Source organism: Penaeus vannamei, chromosome 12 (genome assembly GCF_042767895.1).
Source record: "Penaeus vannamei isolate JL-2024 chromosome 12, ASM4276789v1, whole genome shotgun sequence".
NCBI lineage: Eukaryota > Metazoa > Arthropoda > Malacostraca > Decapoda > Penaeidae > Penaeus > Penaeus vannamei.
Window position 1 is genome coordinate 44,034,291 of NC_091560.1, and position 17,500 is coordinate 44,051,790.

Consider the following 17,500-nt stretch of genomic DNA (forward strand, 5'->3'; position numbering starts at 1 on the left):
CCGATCAGCCTCCCTGGCAGTCCGCTATTAACCAAGAAACAAGTCTAAACACCTCCTTTGCTCCCACATCCCCTTCCGTCCCCTCTCTCTCTCTCCTCAAGCTCCCCTTTCCCTCCTCCATCTCCCCTTTCTTTTCCCCTCTCCTCCTAACCAGTCTTAAACTCATGTTTTATATGTAATCACTGTGGCCTCCTTCCCTGGACCACTCTGGAAAGACCGACATAACATTCTCGGTGTGTCCTTGTAAATAGAGCTGGGAAGAGTAGGTAATTCTTTACAGTATGGACGCACACACCAGGGACGAAGACTCTAACTCCACATCACAAACTTTATTCAACAACCTAAATTGCCATGACTGGGCATGCCTGATTGCCCAAGTGAAGTGTTGATGGGGTCTCTGCCCACCAACACCCGCTTACAAAAATTGTCCTCAGCTGTGTATGCACAGCACCGAGTGGACTTGGGTTGTGAGCGGCACTTTTTTTCAATCTTTTTCCTCTATTTGTGGCATTACCATTCTGTAGATTTTTTACCAAATGACTACAACTTTTATCATCAATTTGCCCAAGCTTTGTGCATTCAAACCATAAAGATTAATAAAAAAAGTTTCTTATTTGATTAAATGTCATGAGGGCTGTTAATTATTAAGAATTAATCTAAAGCTGGGTTGAAAACTTTGCACTATACATTCATGATATTTGGCATACATTTGAAAGATCGGCCAGTGCTATAAATTGTGTGGTATGTGCAAAATTTTTGTATTTTTCATAATCAATTTTTGGGAGAACATTGCAAACTATCTCCTGGTAACATGAGTCACCTATTACATAACATGCTTGTGTTAGAACAAATAAACCAAAGTCAGTATTACTACTTTCTCAAAAAGTTTATATCTGTCCTAATGTGAGTGAATTAGACTTACAGATATCAGTATTACAATGATACTCTGGCAGCTGTACAGAAAATGATCTTCAGACTGAAAATATGGTACAGTGATATGTGGCATTGAATAGTGCAAAATGTTTACTGTACGGAAGTCAGGAAAGCTAATGCTGTGATAGCAATGTTTTTTTGGGCCAGTTGACTTACAGCTTTTTGCTTTTAAAGGTGGGAAAAAAATAGTGTGATTTAGCAGCTGAAAAAATATTTAGATTAGTTCTTTGTAAATTCCTAGAATGAATCTCCAGTTTCCTTTTTGCATTATCAGTTATTCAAACATTACAAAGGGATATGTCTGCCACGTGCTTCAAGCAAGTATTTTGCCAGGGGAGATGTAATCCTGCCTAGCATTTCGTGACATTACATGAAAGTGACAAAGAGCTTTCACGGTCTTGTAAGCACTGAGGATAAACTCTACCTGTATTAGGAACCACTCTCAGTTGTAGACTACAAGAACGATATGATCTGTGCTATAAGGCCTAGCTAGAACTTGCAATTTTGCGGGGTTGCTATGCAGTAAGACCTAACATTCTTGCTTTCATCAGTCATGTCTGCATTAACGCTTTGAAGTGCTTCTAACACTCCTTTCGGAGGCTTTTTTTTTTTTTTTTTTTAATTGCCCTCTTTTGGTTTAAAGGGAGGTATGCCTCTTTGTAAAAGATATACATTTTTTCCAGTTTGTGATTTTGATATTTTAAATTCTAAACTTTTGGATATTTGTTTTAAAATGGAAGGTGTAAACATTAACTTTGGAATGAGGAAGAATTTAGATCATATTTATTTGTTTCTGGAATAAATATCAGGGTAATTCTTTATAGCATGGACACACTCACAAGAGACTAAGTCCCCAACTCCACATCACAAAATTGATTGGTAAATTCTTACAACAGAACCGCACCCGTCAGAGATGAAGTCCCCGACTCCCACCAACAATGTTTGGGGATCCCGTAGGGAATCGGGGGTTTAGAAGGGCAATTTCATTATTACCATGCATTTTAAAAAGCAAAAGAATGTGGGAAATTGAAAATCCAAGTCAAGAATATTATTTCATATGATAAAGAAAGTGGAAAATGTAAAAACCCGAGACAAAGTTTGTCCACGGATGATTCGACACGGTGTTATCCAAACAAATGAGCGATTGAACTGCAGTTGGGAGGGGGTTCTGCCCCAGGACCCCCTCCCAGTTGCCGTTGTATTTCATCGAGTTTAGTGTTATCCCCGATACTGTAATGATTTTAGTGAGAGATGAATTTCACCACAAGGTTGTAAAAAGAATTAGAAACACAAGTAGCACAGTAAACAAACTTCATCTTTTGAACAGACAATAAGAATTGTGACAACAGAACTTTCAAATTTTTATAATTTAACTAATGGGCTCAATTCTGTAAATCAAGTTTAATAGCAATAATTGTAATTTTTCATTGCCTACAATGCTATGATCTTCTCCTAGTTGGTGCAGTCCCTCCATATACCTTAACCAGTTAATTAAATAAACTGATTCACTGTGATAAAGATACAGCTAAAACTCATGAGCGCCAAGTGGACTTGGGCTGTGAGTGATGCTCTCCGAGATCTTTTTCTTTTATATTTGGCATTACTGTTTGTGTCTGTAGATTATTTCTTATACGAGTAATTGGAACTTTTTGTCCTCTGCAAGAATATTATCATCAGTTTGCTCAAGCTTAGTGTGTCCATACTGTGAATATTAACTGATATCAGAAATATAAGTATGAAGAATTATTAGTGAACTTACATTATTTTATCATGTATCTCCAATGAATATTAATTATTTACCTCTTGAACAAGATGCAGGAGGGGGCGGCCTGGAGACGGTTGTTGCCGTCGCCGAGGTGCCGCAGGTCACCAGGTACATTTTGCGTATCACCTCTGTCATGCTGGAAGATGATGATGAGCCATCAACAGAACTGCAGTCGGCTTTCAAGAATCCACATAACATTGAGATGATCCGTAAATTTGTCACAGATCCTCAGACAAAATCTGTTCTTATTCAGAGATGTGCAACCAAAGGTATATTCTCCTATTCATTGTATGTTTATTATTGCTCCAAATACTATTTGTGAATAAGATATTTGTGTTTTCTATTAACTGTTGCTAATCTTTGTCTTTTATCTTGCTAATGTATCTTATCTCTCCCTTTTTGCAATACAGAAGAGACCGAGGAAGGTGGAGAAGTAGAGGAGGAAAAAGAAGTGGTTTATCTCATCAGCATTGGGGTACAGTTCACTTCCATCAAAATGAACAGGTTTGTCCTTTTCGGCTTTGACAATGCTTTTACTCACATAAGCCTAATGCCCTTATTTTAGGCCATGTGATTGCCATGAAGCAACCAGATCAGAGCTTAATTCACTCCATATTGTTTAGACTATTGTTAATGCGTTTATATTAATTTGTTAGATTGTCTTGAAAGTGTGCAAGTAATTGATTACAATAAATTGAGCTTTTTCGGGGAATAGGATTAAAAACCAAACTTTGACTAAAGAGCATTTGTTTCTATCTACATTTTTGTGCTAATGTGAAAATTGGTTACTGTCCTGTGATCTATCCCAAACCTTACTTTGCAGTATTCTATGCATCAAACGAGGTGGTGTCGTAGAAGCTGACAAGACCATCTCCTCACAACTGAGAACACTGAATCTCAGTGATGGGTCCCCCTATGAGACTCTTCATTCGTACATTGCAAATGCTGTCGCACCTTATTTTAAATCTTACGTCAAAGAATCGGGAAAAATTGAGAGGTAAGAGCTGAAATTGCTGAAGTGTTCTAAATAAGTAGTGAATTTGTGTGAGGGAAGTGAATATATGAAGTTTTATTTTTTGTATACATTATTTATGACTTTTTTTTTTCTTTCTTTCTTTTTACGTGTTATCAATAGGGATGGAGATAAAATGGCTCCCTCAGTAGAGAAGAAAATCGCAGAGCTTGAAATGGGTCTGCTGCATCTTCAACAAAACATCGATATACCAGACATTTCATTGCCCATACATCCTACTGTTGCTCAGGTTAGTTTGTAAATGAGTTTATTTATTTGTTTATTCTTTTTCTTTCTTTCTTTATTTGTCTACTTGTCTCTTTATTTATCTATTTATCTGTCTGTCTCTATATAGGCATCTCTGTCTGTATAGTTTTTTTGTATTTATAAATTTTTTGGACACAAATTGGTATTAATAGACATGCATATTTTCAAGAGACGCAAAACTCTGGTTAAGTATTACTAATTTAATTACATTTAAGTAAATGAATTTCCAGTATTTGCTAATGAAGTATAAATCAAGATCTCTACAAATCAACCTTTCTGGTATGTGCAGAGATATTAAACAAAACATGATTTTATTCTTTATTTTTATTTTTCAAACCTTTAGCTGAAGTTCTGGAAAGTTGTGTACATAGCCCATGATTTTTCCATTTCTTACTCACAGGCACATTATTTTGAAAGAGAGGCATATGTATAGCTCCATGTAATATATATATATATATATATATATATATATATATATATATATATATATATATATATATATATATATATATATATATATATATATATATATATATATATATAGTACGCTTACATACACGTACATATACATATATGCATATTTATGTATATTATTTTTTCCTCTTTTTCTCTAGGTGATAAAGAAGTGTGCTGATGAAGGGACGCGCCCAAAAGTAGCGGACTTTGGGGACAGGGTTGAGGACTCAAACTTCCTCAATCAGTTGCAGAATGGTGTTGCAAGGTGGATCAGAGAAATTCAAAAAGTGAGTTAATACTTTTATGTTTATACTTTGAGTGTGTGGAGGAAGTGAACCACAGCGGAATTTGATTTCAAATAGAATTCAAAAGTATTTTATATGATATGAATGTTTTTGCTCTCAGGTAACCAAGCTCGATCGAGACCCATCCAGTGGCACAGCCCTACAGGAGATAAGCTTCTGGCTGAACTTGGAGCGTGCCCTCCTCAAAATTCAGGACAAACGGGAAAGTCTGGAAGTTGCTTTGACTCTGGATGTCCTGAAGCACGGGAAGCGATTCCATGCTACTGTCTCTTTTGACACTGACACAGGTGGGCAGGAGGAGGGACATGATGTGAGAATGTGACGTATTGTAGATAAGTATTAAGTATATTGAAATAGACAGGCTAACAGGTACATAGTTGTTTTGAAAAAATACCTTTCATCATTTCACAGGTCTGAAGCAGGCCCTGGCCACAGTGAATGACTATGCTCCTCTCATGAAGGACTTCCCTCTCAATGACCTTCTGGCTGCCACCGAGCTCGAAAAAATCCGATCTGCAGTCCAGGCAATTTTTAACCACCTGCGCAAGATAAGGTCCACCAAATATCCAATCCAGAGGGCTCTTCGACTTGTTGAGGCTATATCCAGAGATCTGTCTTCTCAGATCTTGAAGGTGAGATTTGGAATGTAAAATTTGTCTTGGGATTCCAGTTTGTGGTTATGAAGTTATGACTAATTGTTTGGACTTTGATTGAAAATGCAAAATTTTATAACTTAAATTGAAATGTCCTTATTGATGTAATTGACATTCCTCATAATCAAACCTTGTGTTTAATGCACAGGTACTTGGAACTCGTCGTCTGATGCACATTGCCTTCGATGAGTTTGAGAAAGTTATGAGCCAGTGCTTTGATGTGTTCATCACATGGGATGATGAATATGAGAAACTGCAGGGTCTCCTAAGGTAATTTTATGCATTTGGAAGTACAGAATATTTATAATGTATGCATAGCTATCTGTTACTAAATTTATGATGTAGATTGTAAAAGGAATATGTATTTATCGCCTGCTTTGAAATTAACAGAGACATTGTGAAGAAGAAGAGGGACGAACAGTTGAAGATGGTGTGGCGTGTGTCCCCAGCCCACAAGAAACTCCAGCTGCGCATGGAACAGATGCGCAAGTTCCGCCGTCAGCACGAACAGCTGAGAACAGTCATTGTGAGAGTTCTGCGTCCCTCTGTGGTGAAGACAACCACTCTGGCTGATGGAGATACTGCAGAGCTCAAGCCAGAAATGGATGCAGCAGATTTGAATGCCATCGAGGAGGTGTGGTTGGATGCTTGTTTGATTTCATCATAAGGGAGGTAACTGATGGTTATAATGTGTTTGTGTAAGGTATGGGTTTATTACAGGAGGATTTCTGATGTTTCAGGTGAATCTAGCCTATGAGAATGTAAAGGAGGTTGATGGGCTGGACATCAGCAAGGAAGGTACAGAAATGTGGGAGGCAGCTCTGAAGCGCTATGATGAGCGTATTGATCGAGTAGAGGTAAGTTGAGGCTCTTTTGGTATTGCAAAAATTTGTATACATACATCTATCTTCTGCTTGAATTTCCTAGAATGGTCTGTGGAATTAACTGCTGCCCCTCTGTTTTCCAGACTCGCATTACAGCCAGGCTGAGAGACCAGCTAGGAACTGCAAAGAATGCCAATGAAATGTTCCGCATCTTCTCGCGTTTCAATGCTCTATTTGTTCGTCCTCATATCCGAGGAGCTATCAGGGAGTATCAGACGCAGTTGATACAAAGGGTGAAGGATGACATCGAGAGCCTTCATGAAAAATTCAAGGTAAGAAACTAGTCAAGAAGAACTCTCTATATGTAACAAAGCTTTATTCTGGTATTTCTTGTTCTTTTTTCTATAATAGTTTTAATCTCCTTGTTTCTTTCTCTTGTAGGTCCAGTATCCGCAAAGTAAGTGTTGTAGGATGAGCCATGTCCGTGACCTACCACCTGTCTCTGGCTCCATCATTTGGGCAAAGCAGATCGACCGCCAGCTCACTGCATATATGAGGAGGGTAGAAGATGTCCTGGGCAAAGGCTGGGAAAGCCATGTTGAAGGGCAGAAGCTAAAGGGGGATGGAGACTCCTTCCGACTCAAGCTCAACACCCAGGAGATATTCGATGATTGGGCCAGAAAGGTAAGGAGAACAGCTGTTTTTGCATGTATGGGTGTGCTGCTTTTTGGTGAAACTCTTGTGTGGATAATTGTCAACATATATGGTAAGCTTTTAGACAAAAAACTTTACTAGAAGCTGAAACCTCTGGAATCTTGAAAATTACATCCTCTTTCTCTTTCCAGGTTCAGCAGCGCAACTTAGGTGTATCAGGGCGTATCTTTGCAATTGAAATGCATCGATCCAGAACAGGAAAAGGTAATGAGTACAAGCTGAAGGTCAACTTCCTACCTGAGATTATTACCCTCTCAAAGGAGGTAAGTTTCATTTATACTTCATTCTCTCTTTTTAGTCCTCTTATTTACCTTTGACATGTCTACCTCTATTGCTTTATCAGTTCATTTATATAGAAGATTAAAGTCTTATGAACTAGTTTAGCAACTTAGTTTTTACAGTCTGTAAGTTATGGAAATTTTGATAAAGATTTTCTCGTCTGAACACCTCTTCTTTTTTTTTTCAATTCTCAAAAGACCATGATTAAAAAACACTTGATATGATACATTGCAACTAATTTTTGAAAAAAGTAAGGGCTATTGCATTTTATTTTATTGTAAACTGAAGTGAAAGTGTTTCCGAGAGGATTAACCCTTGTGATATTTATAGGTGAGGAATCTGAAGAACTTAGGGTTCAGGGTACCACTGGCCATTGTCAACAAAGCCCACCAAGCAAATCAGCTGTACCCATTCGCCATCTCTCTCATTGAGAGCGTCCGCACCTATGAAAGAACCCTGGAGAAGGTAAAAGCTAATAAGCCTGGTGTTGTTTTTATGTATTTTGTGTGTGTTATGATATTGGCATCAGCTGTTTTCCTTTGCCCACTTTGGGTTGAAATCATTGACAGAGGTCCTGGAAATAGGTCAAAGAAAATGGAAGTGCTGACATCCGACCGACTTTATAAGTGTAGAGAAAAACCACTTCAAATGTTACCATTAACAATAATGCTTTTGTGTGAATTGGAGTGGTATTTTTTTTATTATTATTATTATCGACTTATATATATTATTGTGATTTGAGGTTTTCCCAGCTTGCTCGTGCTGTTGATAAATGCTGCTGGCTAGTTTGCTGCGTGTGAATATTTGAAGTGGCTTTTTTTTGCGCCACAGGCGGGGCAGGACTTGTGCTTCCCTTACCTAGAATAGTTCATAAGAATGGGTAGCTTTTGGCTCATTAAGGTGGATATTTTGATGCTACAGGTTATAATCAGATACAAGTGTTAATAGTAGTTCAACAGATGTAAACACAGACGCAGTTGAAGTTTCAGGATTCATATGTGAATATAATGTTGAAAAGAAGACATGTGCTATGTTTAGATACCTTCAGATTTCTGCTAGATGTAGGGGATTAGACAAAAAAACAGACAAGCAAAACAAATATTGTCTCTGAGTAAAATAACTACCCTTTTTTCTTTTCAATACCCCCTTCAAGTACCCATAAATATTATGCCAATATTCATGAAGCATAAAACATCTATAATAAATAACCCTCCCACAACCATTACTCAACAACACCGATTTCTCTACTCTCGGTGATTTATAATTGACAATTACCGTGGTGCCACAGCTGTTGTCGCGGGGTGGACCACACAGCCCTGCCGTCAAAGCGTCCCTGTTGGTATGTTCGTCTTGTCAGAATCTGTGTGGCTTCATCAGTGTAACTCTTTGCCATATAACCGCGCTCGCTCTCTATTTGTTCATCACAAAACCACACTGAGTTGTCCCCAACTTCTTTTTCCCCCTCCCTTCCCCCTTCTGGCCCTTACATGGCAGTCATTCAAAATTATGATTAGAATAAAAGGGATTTGATAAGTACTTCTTGCTTTATTATCTTTTGTTTTCTTTGAGAACCTCCTTTGCTATTTTGGTATAAGTTTTGGTCCATGTCAGAAAGTTTAGATAGATGTATAGTTCAACAGTATAAAATAAATGAAAAATTGAAAAAGATCCTCCTGTGACTGGCCATGTGGGGGCGGAGGTAATAATCTCAATATTTCCATCACTGATATTGTTCTCTCTTTTTTTTTTTCTTTTTTTTTTTTAATATCCCTCTTGTACACTGGCATTTCCCTCCCTCTTGCTTTAGCCTTCTGAGCACAGAGACTGATCCTTGTTGTATTAAGTCTCCGTAGCTGTAAACACATGATCTAAATATGAAAATTAACTGATTAACCTGAACTACTTTTTTTTTTTTTTTTTATTCTCTTCGACTTGAGATAAAGAAGGAGCACTTTGCTTATCCAGAAATAAAGATATAAAGCTATAGTATTCCATGGATAAATCTTAGACATTATTATTGTTATTATTTGTTTATTCATTCATTTATTTTTTCATTATACTGAGTTTTTCGTAGAATTGAAAGAATTCTCTGCCTCGTCCCATTAAATGTGGAATGGCAGTGTCTGTCCCATGCTTAGGCTTTCCCTGTCTGTTGTGTCATCCCCAGCTTAATGATCCCTTGGCTGCATTTAATTAAGTAATTATTAGTCCTTAGTAGTTTATTATGGAGATTTCCTAGCAACTTAAAACTCTGAACATGAAATTGGACATTATATGATTTCTGTCTTTCCAAATAACAGACAATGGATAAAGGGGAGGAGATTTAGATTGTAAAGAAAAAGAGAAAAAGAAAAAAGAAAGAAAAAAAAAGAATGTGGAAACATAACACATGATTGTCCTACAGTTTCACTCCCCTGTTTTATGGAGCTTGTTGGAGCACAATGTGGTGGCTGCGCATGGAGTGACGAGGATGTTGATCTAATTGCAGAATCTAAGGGTGGTTCTGTTTGACCCAAAAAACATTGGAAGTGTGACTTTGCATGGAAGGACTACTAACACTGTCAAGAGTCATGCATGCTGGTTTTTCGAAATGGGCCTGTGTTTTTGTTATCGAGAAAGTTGTACAGTCAGTTAGCTCTTTCTCTCTCTTCCTCTCTCTCAGCCCATAAGAAAAAAATGTGCACCATTGTTAAACCACGCGAGGATAGGCAGTGCCTCGCAGATAAAGTCGGTGCAAATGACTCTTTTTTTTTTTATCAATATTATTAAATTTTTTGCCGATAGTGTGTTGACATGTCTTGCTCGGAAATGTATTGCTTAACCAGCATGGGGATTGTGATGCGATCTCAGAAAATGTCTTTTAACAAGTGTTTTGTTACGGCAGTAAATTATTATCTTGAGGAACGTTACTAAACCAAACCATCTTTTGCAGGTAGATCCTAGAATTTTAAATCTTAGCATAATTACTCATCTTGAATATTTTGATAAGTAGAATCTATGTTTCACTGCTTTTAGTTTTGAATTATTATGTATAGAAAAGCAAAGGAAAAAAAAGCAGTTTCCTAGTTATAGAGATAAATTTAGAAAAAAAAAAAGATAAACCGAAGAATGTAGATTTCCAAGTTGATTTTTTGCACCAACTCATGAAAAAAAAAGAAGTCTTCGTGATAGACAAACTAATATGTAAAGTATAAGCTAATGATCTTGCACAATTGTTTACAGATGGAGGACAAAACCAACATCTTGCTCCTTGTAGCAGGAATGAGAAAAGAGGTTCAAGGACTTCTATCAGAGGTAAGCTGAGAATGTACCAGTGGTTTGATTTGAAAGAACTATGAGGAAGGTTGTGATTTTTGAGTCTTACGAAGAATCATTCTTCGAGCATGTTTTGGGATGGTTTTGGTATGTAAAGATACTATTTTGGGAAATTCAAAAATTGAACTAGTTTTTTTAATCAAGTATAAAACTTTGTAAGATGTCTGAAACTTATTTTGAAATTATAGCACAATACTCTTTATATATTGCTGAATCATACTGACCTAAATATCTCTTCTTTTTTTCATAGGGTATGTCACTTGTCTGGGAGTCATACAAGCTGGATCCCTACGTTCAGCGCCTGGCAGAGTGCGTCTTCACGTTCCAGGAAAAAGTAAGAAAAACTTAGAAGTGTTGTAACAGAATTTGAAAGTTTAGGGTGCAACAAATTTTTTATAAACCAATGCTGTTCTTCGGAGGTATGAACACCATTCCTATTGAGAATGTCTAAATCAAACCCATTATTTCAGGTGGATGACCTGTTAGTGCTAGAAGAACAGCTGGATGTGGATGTCAGGTCACTCGACGTGTGTCAGTACGCACACTCAACCTTTGCAGAGATTCTTAACAAGATCCAGAAGGCTGTTGATGATCTGTCACTTCACCAGTACTCCAACCTTCACATCTGGGTGCAGAGGCTGGATGAGCAGGTGACGTTCTTGTCTATTCTGAGTTTTGATGAAGTGGATAATATGTACTGGTGTCATGATTAAAGAAGGAAGAAGAAAGAGAAAGAAACATTCTTATATTTATTAAAAACACACACACGCACGACACACACGACACACACACACAAATAAATATGTTCATGCATTAAATGTGTATGTGTTTTAAGTGATGTTTTATCTAGCTTCTTATGTCCATCTTAGCATGAAAATGTTGTATTGGTAATTGTGATTTTTTTGGTTTTGTTCGCCCACAGGTTGAGAAGAAGCTGGCTGGTCGCCTGCAGGCTGGCATGCAAGCTTGGACTGCAGCTTTGCAAGGACAGAAGGATGAAGATATTGATATTCCAATGGACACAGACACACCAGACAAGCCTATCCACAAACCAGGCGGAGATCCCAAGGTTGGTAATTTCTTTCAAATAGATATCAGTTTGAGAGATTCATTCCATCTAAAAGACAAGAATATATATTTCAACTTTGTGAATGGAAGAACCTCTCCATTCTTCAGTGGTTAGAGCTCGTATTTCAACAAAAAGCTAGCAGAATTTCAAAGGTTCCCCCACTTCCCTATAATTAAGATACTTTAATACTCCTTCCAGATCACGCAAGTGGTGCAAGAGGTGCGCATCACCAACCAGACCATGTACATGCATCCCACCATTGAGGAAGCTCGCTACCAGATCATGCAGCAGTTCTTCAGCTGGCAGGCCATCGTCACGTCACAGAACCGCATCCAGAGCACTCGCTACCAGGTTAAGGAAGTCTAGATTTGTTGTTTTGTATACTGCTGGTTAAGATGATTGATGCAAGTATTCAATTATTGATGTGTGTTGAAGCTCATTTGGTGTTTCTGAAGAGTTTGAAATTACGTTTATAGTATTTTTGAAGAGTTCTAATGTTTTTCTGAGGAGTTATTAGATTTAATTTCTTATTAGAAAATACTCAGTCCACAGAAATAACATAAATAAAAAGATAATCTTGAACAATTAAACAGCAAAATGTCAAACTCCAAATATTGTTTAGAAGAAACTCGCCTTACCGATTCTGTTATAGGTTGGCCTGGATCGCCCAACCACCCAAGTGTATCGCAACTTGCTGATCAAACTCCCAGATGAACATTCATTCATCAAGGCAGCCTATGCTGCAGTGGATGCTGTAGTGGATGAGGTCACAAACTACGTGAAGGAGTGGCTCCAGTACCAGGCATTGTGGGATCTTCAGCCAGACCATCTCTACGGACAGCTGGGAGATGATGTGGCCAAGTAGGGATTTTTTTGTGTGTCGTCTCATTTGCATTTTTATTTTTTTGTATTCATTATTTTTGCATTTGATTATAATGATTTTTTTCTCTGAGAATAACTAGTCTTGTTTCTATGTACATAATTTTTCTTGCATAATGTAGCCAGGGTGTTAATCAAACATGCAATGTCTGCATTGACTAGGTGGATGAAACTCCTCCAAGATATCAAGCAGTGTCGCACAACCTTCGACACTTCTGAGACCCGACGTGGTTTTGGCCCTATTGTGGTGGACTACACCAAGGTTCAGAGCAAGGTGTCGCTGAAGTACGACTCGTGGCACAAGGATGTCTTGAGCAAGTTTGGCCAGTTGCTGGGTCAGGAGATGACACACTTCCATGCACAGGTAAGGTTCTTTTTCTACCTTTTGTTTTGTTTTACAATTTCATCCATCAACTTTCCTGCTGTATCTTTGGAACAGAAGAATAACTGATCTTTTCAGGTATTTATCTTATGTATATTTATTTTTAGGTTTCCAAGAGCCGCAGTGAGCTGGAACAACAGAGCATTGATGCTGCCAGCACCTCTGATGCAGTGACACTCATTACCTATGTGCAGTCACTGAAACGCAAGATGAAATCTTGGGAGAAGCATGTAGATATGTACAAGGAGGGCCAGCGCATCCTGGAGCGCCAGAGGTTCCAGTTCCCTAACCAGTGGCTTCATGTGGACAACATTGAAGGTGAATGGGGTGCTTTCAATGAAATCATCCGACGCAAGGATTCAAGTATCCAGACCCAGGTTGCATCCCTGCAACTCAAGATTGTTGCCGAGGACAAGGCAGTGGAGTCACGCACCAATGACTTCCTACAAGACTGGGAGCACGGAAAGCCTGTTGAAGGACACATCCGTCCTGATGAAGCTCTCCAGCGCTTGCAGATGTATGAGAGCAAATTCACAAGGTTGAAGGATGACCGTGATAATGTAGCCAAGGCCAAGGAGGCCCTGGAGCTGCAGGAGCCTGGTGCACTGAACACCTCAGAGGACAGAATGACTGTTGCATATGAGGAGCTGCAAGACCTGAAGGGAGTATGGGCAGAACTGGCAAAGATATGGGAGCAGATTGATGAGATGAAGGAGAAACCATGGCTGTCTGTCCAACCGAGGAAGCTCCGAGCTCAGCTAGACCAGCTGCTGACACAGTTGAAGGACCTCCCAGCTCGCCTACGCCAGTATGCCAGTTACGAGTATGTGAAGAGGCTACTGCAGAGCTACACCAAGGTCAACATGACAATTGTGGAACTCAAGAGTGATGCTCTGAAGGAACGTCACTGGAAGACCCTGATGAAACAGCTGCACGTGAACTGGGTCCTCAGCGACCTCACCCTTGGACAGGTGTGGGACATTGACCTGATGAAGAATGAGGCCATCATCAAGAATGTGATCATCACTGCACAGGGAGAAATGGCCCTGGAAGAGTTCTTGAAGCAGGTGCGTGAGTCATGGCAGAGCTATGAACTTGACCTCATCAACTACCAGAACAAGTGCAAGCTCATCCGTGGCTGGGATGACCTGTTTAACAAGGTCAAGGAGCACATCAATTCAGTAGCAGCCATGAAACTGTCTCCCTACTACAGGGAGTTTGAGGAAGAGGCTTTGACCTGGGAAGAGAAGCTCAACCGCATCAACTCGCTCTTCGATGTGTGGATTGATGTCCAGCGTAGGTGGGTGTACCTGGAAGGCATCTTCTCTGGATCATCAGACATCAAGGCACTCTTGCCTGTGGAGACATCAAGATTCAGCAGCATCAGGTAAGCCTATTGATAATTGCATTATCTAAAAAAAAAGAGAGAGAGAGAGAAAAAATGGTGTAAGGAATGGAGGATTTTCTCAACTTTATGATTAAGAATTTTTCGTGTTTTGCAAATGATTTTATCTTGAATTCTTTTTCAGCACTGAATTCTTGAATCTGATGAAGAAAGTGAGCAAGTCTCCAATGGTGATGGATGTATTGAACATCCAGGGTGTGCAGAGGTCCCTGGAACGTTTGGCTGATCTACTGGGCAAGATTCAGAAGGCCCTTGGAGAATACTTGGAGCGAGAGAGATCATCCTTCCCCAGGTGAGTTATCATTTAAACTTTTGATTTTGACGTTTAAATTGCTGACCATTGTGCCAAGAGGCTCTTTTCTATTATTTGATTGCTGATTATTGTGCCAAGAGGTTCTTTTCTATTATTTGATTGCTGATTATTGTGTCAAGAGGTTCTTTTCTGTTACTTGATCTTATCATAATGATTGCTGAATTGGCTTTGTATTCAAGAGTTAATGACATCCACTGAAGGCTTCAGATCTTTGCATGACAGAAAATATGAATAATTATTTAATTACCCATTTTCGCTTTTATGAGTGTTTTATTCTATTTGCTTCATCTAAATGACAATTCTTACAATATATTTTCTATTTGTTAAAGGTTCTACTTTGTGGGAGATGAAGATCTGCTTGAGATCATCGGTAACAGCAAGAACATCCCTCGCTTGCAGAAGCACTTCAAGAAAATGTTTGCTGGTGTCACTGCCATCATCTTGGATGAGAATGAAACCATTGTCACAGGCATTGCATCCCGTGAGGGTGAAGAGGTAAGCTATTCAAGCATAAAGATTGTGACCATGGAGAAAATAGCGAAATGCATTTAGCAGTGTGTTTATCCTCTGCCTGGCTAGCAAATAATTTTTTCCTTTATTCTTTCAGGTTACCTTCAACAAGCCTGTATCTACAGTTGAGAATCCAAAGATCAATGAATGGCTGAAACAGGTAGAGAATGAGATGCGCATGACCCTGGCACAGAATCTGGCAGCAGCTGTTGCAGATATCAAGCAGTTCAAACATGGACCCATTGATACCCAGTCATACCTTCAGTGGTGTGATAAGTATCAGGCACAGCTGATTGTGTTGGCTGCACAGATCTCCTGGAGTGAGGAGGTAAGCTGAAGCAGAATTTTTTTCAATATTTTGTAATGTATGTTTCTTTGTGTGAACAGTAGAATGTGTCCCTCTTAAACTAGGTCAGAATCTTTTAAACAATTATAATATGTAGAATATATCAAAATCCATACAATTTTTCACATCATAGCTTTGGTATTTGTTCATATATACATTGGCATACATATATGGTTTGGGAAGGATACCCTGATTTATGATTAATCTCTCCCAGGTTGAAGCTGCTCTCTCCACTGCTGCCAATGGTGACTCCTCAGCGCTGCAACAGGTGCTGGTTCAGGTGGAAGCAACACTGACTGTGCTTGCTGACTCTGTTCTCCAAGAACAGCCACCACTTCGTAGGAAGAAGTTGGAACATCTGGTGAGTATAGGATGAGTAATATTTGTTTGTTTTTTTACTTTTAATGTGTGACATAATGTGAAATCATTGAAAGTGTCAAAGGAAAAAGATTACTCATCCTCATTTTCTTTTGTAGATCAACGAGTTTGTCCACAAGAGAACTGTGACAAGGAACCTGATCAAGAACAAGGTGTCGAACCCCAAGTCCTTCGACTGGCTGTGTCAGATGCGCTTCTACTTTGACCCTAAGCAGAATGATCCTCTGAAGCAGCTCAGCATCCACATGGCCAATGCCAAATTCAACTATGGATTTGAGTATCTGGGTGTCCAGGACAAGCTGGTACAAACACCACTGACCGATCGCTGCTACCTCACCATGACTCAAGCTTTGGAGGCCAGGCTTGGAGGATCGCCTTTCGGTAAATTGGATGATATGCTTGTTTGTGCTTGTTCTTTCTTGATAGAGAAATGCTCATTTGTACTTTATTCTCTTAATTGGTTACTGGATATTAATCTGATATAGTTTGTTGATCAATTTTTTATACATTCTTAGGTCCTGCTGGTACTGGTAAGACTGAGTCTGTAAAGGCTCTGGGTAACCAACTTGGCCGCTTTGTCTTGGTGTTCAACTGTGACGAGACCTTTGACTTCCAGGCTATGGGCCGTATCTTTGTTGGTCTCTGCCAGGTAAGATATTGGTCTTTTTATGGATTGATGAATAGGTATTGACGGTTAAGAGATGCAAGACTCCTGTTATTAGAACCTTTTAAAGCAGGTACTTCATTTATGGTCATTTGTTTTCAGGTTGGAGCCTGGGGTTGCTTTGACGAGTTCAATCGTTTGGAGGAGAGGATGTTGTCTGCTGTATCACAGCAAGTGCAGACCATTCAGGAAGCACTCAAAGAACAGGCTGGAGCTAAGAGTAACCAGCAGGGTAGGTCAAAAGAATTTGGCAATAACACAACACAGATATTAAGGCTTTGAATTTGATGTGCCTTTAGGAAAGGTATTTTTGTCTTCTGAAGATTTAAACTTAGGAATATCTAAATATCTTGGCACCTATATCGAGATGTCATACATTCCATCTGATTTTTCCCGATTTTCATTTCTACAGTGTTGACTGTGGAGTTGGTAGGCAAACAAGTGAAGGTCTCAACAGACATGGCCATCTTCATCACCATGAATCCTGGCTATGCTGGGCGATCCAACCTCCCGGACAACCTCAAGAAACTGTTCCGTTCCCTTGCCATGACCAAGCCAGACCGGCAGCTCATTGCCGAGGTTATGTTGTTCAGCCAGGGCTTCAGGTCGGCAGAGAAGCTTGCCAGCAAGATTGTGCCATTCTTCAAGTGAGTCCTTTTTTAGTATTTATTTTTTTCTTAAAGTATTGGTAGGTGTGTGTGTGTTCATGAGTCTGCATTATAATTTCATAAGTATACTCTTGAAGATGTTGGGGTGTGTACATATTTCATTTAGATTTGATAGTTCTCATTACCGCACATTGTATTTACTAGTTCAAAACATTGAAATATACCTTTCCTTTCTTCACTAGATTGTGCGATGAACAGCTGTCCAACCAGTCTCACTATGACTTTGGCCTCCGAGCCCTGAAGTCTGTGCTTGTGTCTGCTGGTAATGTGAAGCGAGACAGAATCCAGAGGCTGAAGGAGGAAATGAAGAACCGTGAAGAAGAGAACATTGACGAAGGAACCATTGCTGAGAATCTTCCAGAA

General features: G+C 39.1%; 1 protein-coding gene across 5 annotated transcripts in view; it reads left to right on the forward strand.

The window, feature by feature from the left end:
- The window catches only part of Dhc64C (dynein heavy chain, cytoplasmic), a 35,260-nt gene that overhangs the window by 796 nt on the left and 16,964 nt on the right, over positions 1-17,500 (forward strand). For 3 of the 5 annotated variants that reach the window (XM_070128348.1, XM_070128350.1, XM_070128349.1), the window contains exons 2-33: positions 2,746-2,967; positions 3,109-3,202; positions 3,522-3,695; positions 3,834-3,960; positions 4,592-4,720; positions 4,839-5,025; positions 5,150-5,370; positions 5,540-5,661; positions 5,782-6,025; positions 6,132-6,248; positions 6,359-6,547; positions 6,657-6,899; positions 7,061-7,192; positions 7,539-7,673; positions 8,497-8,547; positions 10,431-10,502; positions 10,774-10,857; positions 10,994-11,173; positions 11,446-11,592; positions 11,791-11,943; positions 12,245-12,453; positions 12,634-12,835; positions 12,961-14,240; positions 14,383-14,550; positions 14,901-15,066; positions 15,179-15,409; positions 15,642-15,788; positions 15,904-16,186; positions 16,321-16,454; positions 16,572-16,701; positions 16,882-17,116; positions 17,320-17,500. The exon at positions 17,320-17,500 is cut by the window's right edge and continues 6 nt beyond it. In XM_070128348.1, coding sequence (XP_069984449.1) covers positions 2,746-2,967; positions 3,109-3,202; positions 3,522-3,695; positions 3,834-3,960; positions 4,592-4,720; positions 4,839-5,025; positions 5,150-5,370; positions 5,540-5,661; positions 5,782-6,025; positions 6,132-6,248; positions 6,359-6,547; positions 6,657-6,899; positions 7,061-7,192; positions 7,539-7,673; positions 8,497-8,547; positions 10,431-10,502; positions 10,774-10,857; positions 10,994-11,173; positions 11,446-11,592; positions 11,791-11,943; positions 12,245-12,453; positions 12,634-12,835; positions 12,961-14,240; positions 14,383-14,550; positions 14,901-15,066; positions 15,179-15,409; positions 15,642-15,788; positions 15,904-16,186; positions 16,321-16,454; positions 16,572-16,701; positions 16,882-17,116; positions 17,320-17,500 — 6,389 coding nt within the window. The remainder of the gene's footprint in view (positions 1-2,745; positions 2,968-3,108; positions 3,203-3,521; positions 3,696-3,833; positions 3,961-4,591; positions 4,721-4,838; positions 5,026-5,149; positions 5,371-5,539; positions 5,662-5,781; positions 6,026-6,131; positions 6,249-6,358; positions 6,548-6,656; positions 6,900-7,060; positions 7,193-7,538; positions 7,674-8,496; positions 8,548-10,430; positions 10,503-10,773; positions 10,858-10,993; positions 11,174-11,445; positions 11,593-11,790; positions 11,944-12,244; positions 12,454-12,633; positions 12,836-12,960; positions 14,241-14,382; positions 14,551-14,900; positions 15,067-15,178; positions 15,410-15,641; positions 15,789-15,903; positions 16,187-16,320; positions 16,455-16,571; positions 16,702-16,881; positions 17,117-17,319) is intronic. The other 2 variants (XM_070128351.1, XM_070128352.1) reach the window with 1 other exon arrangement.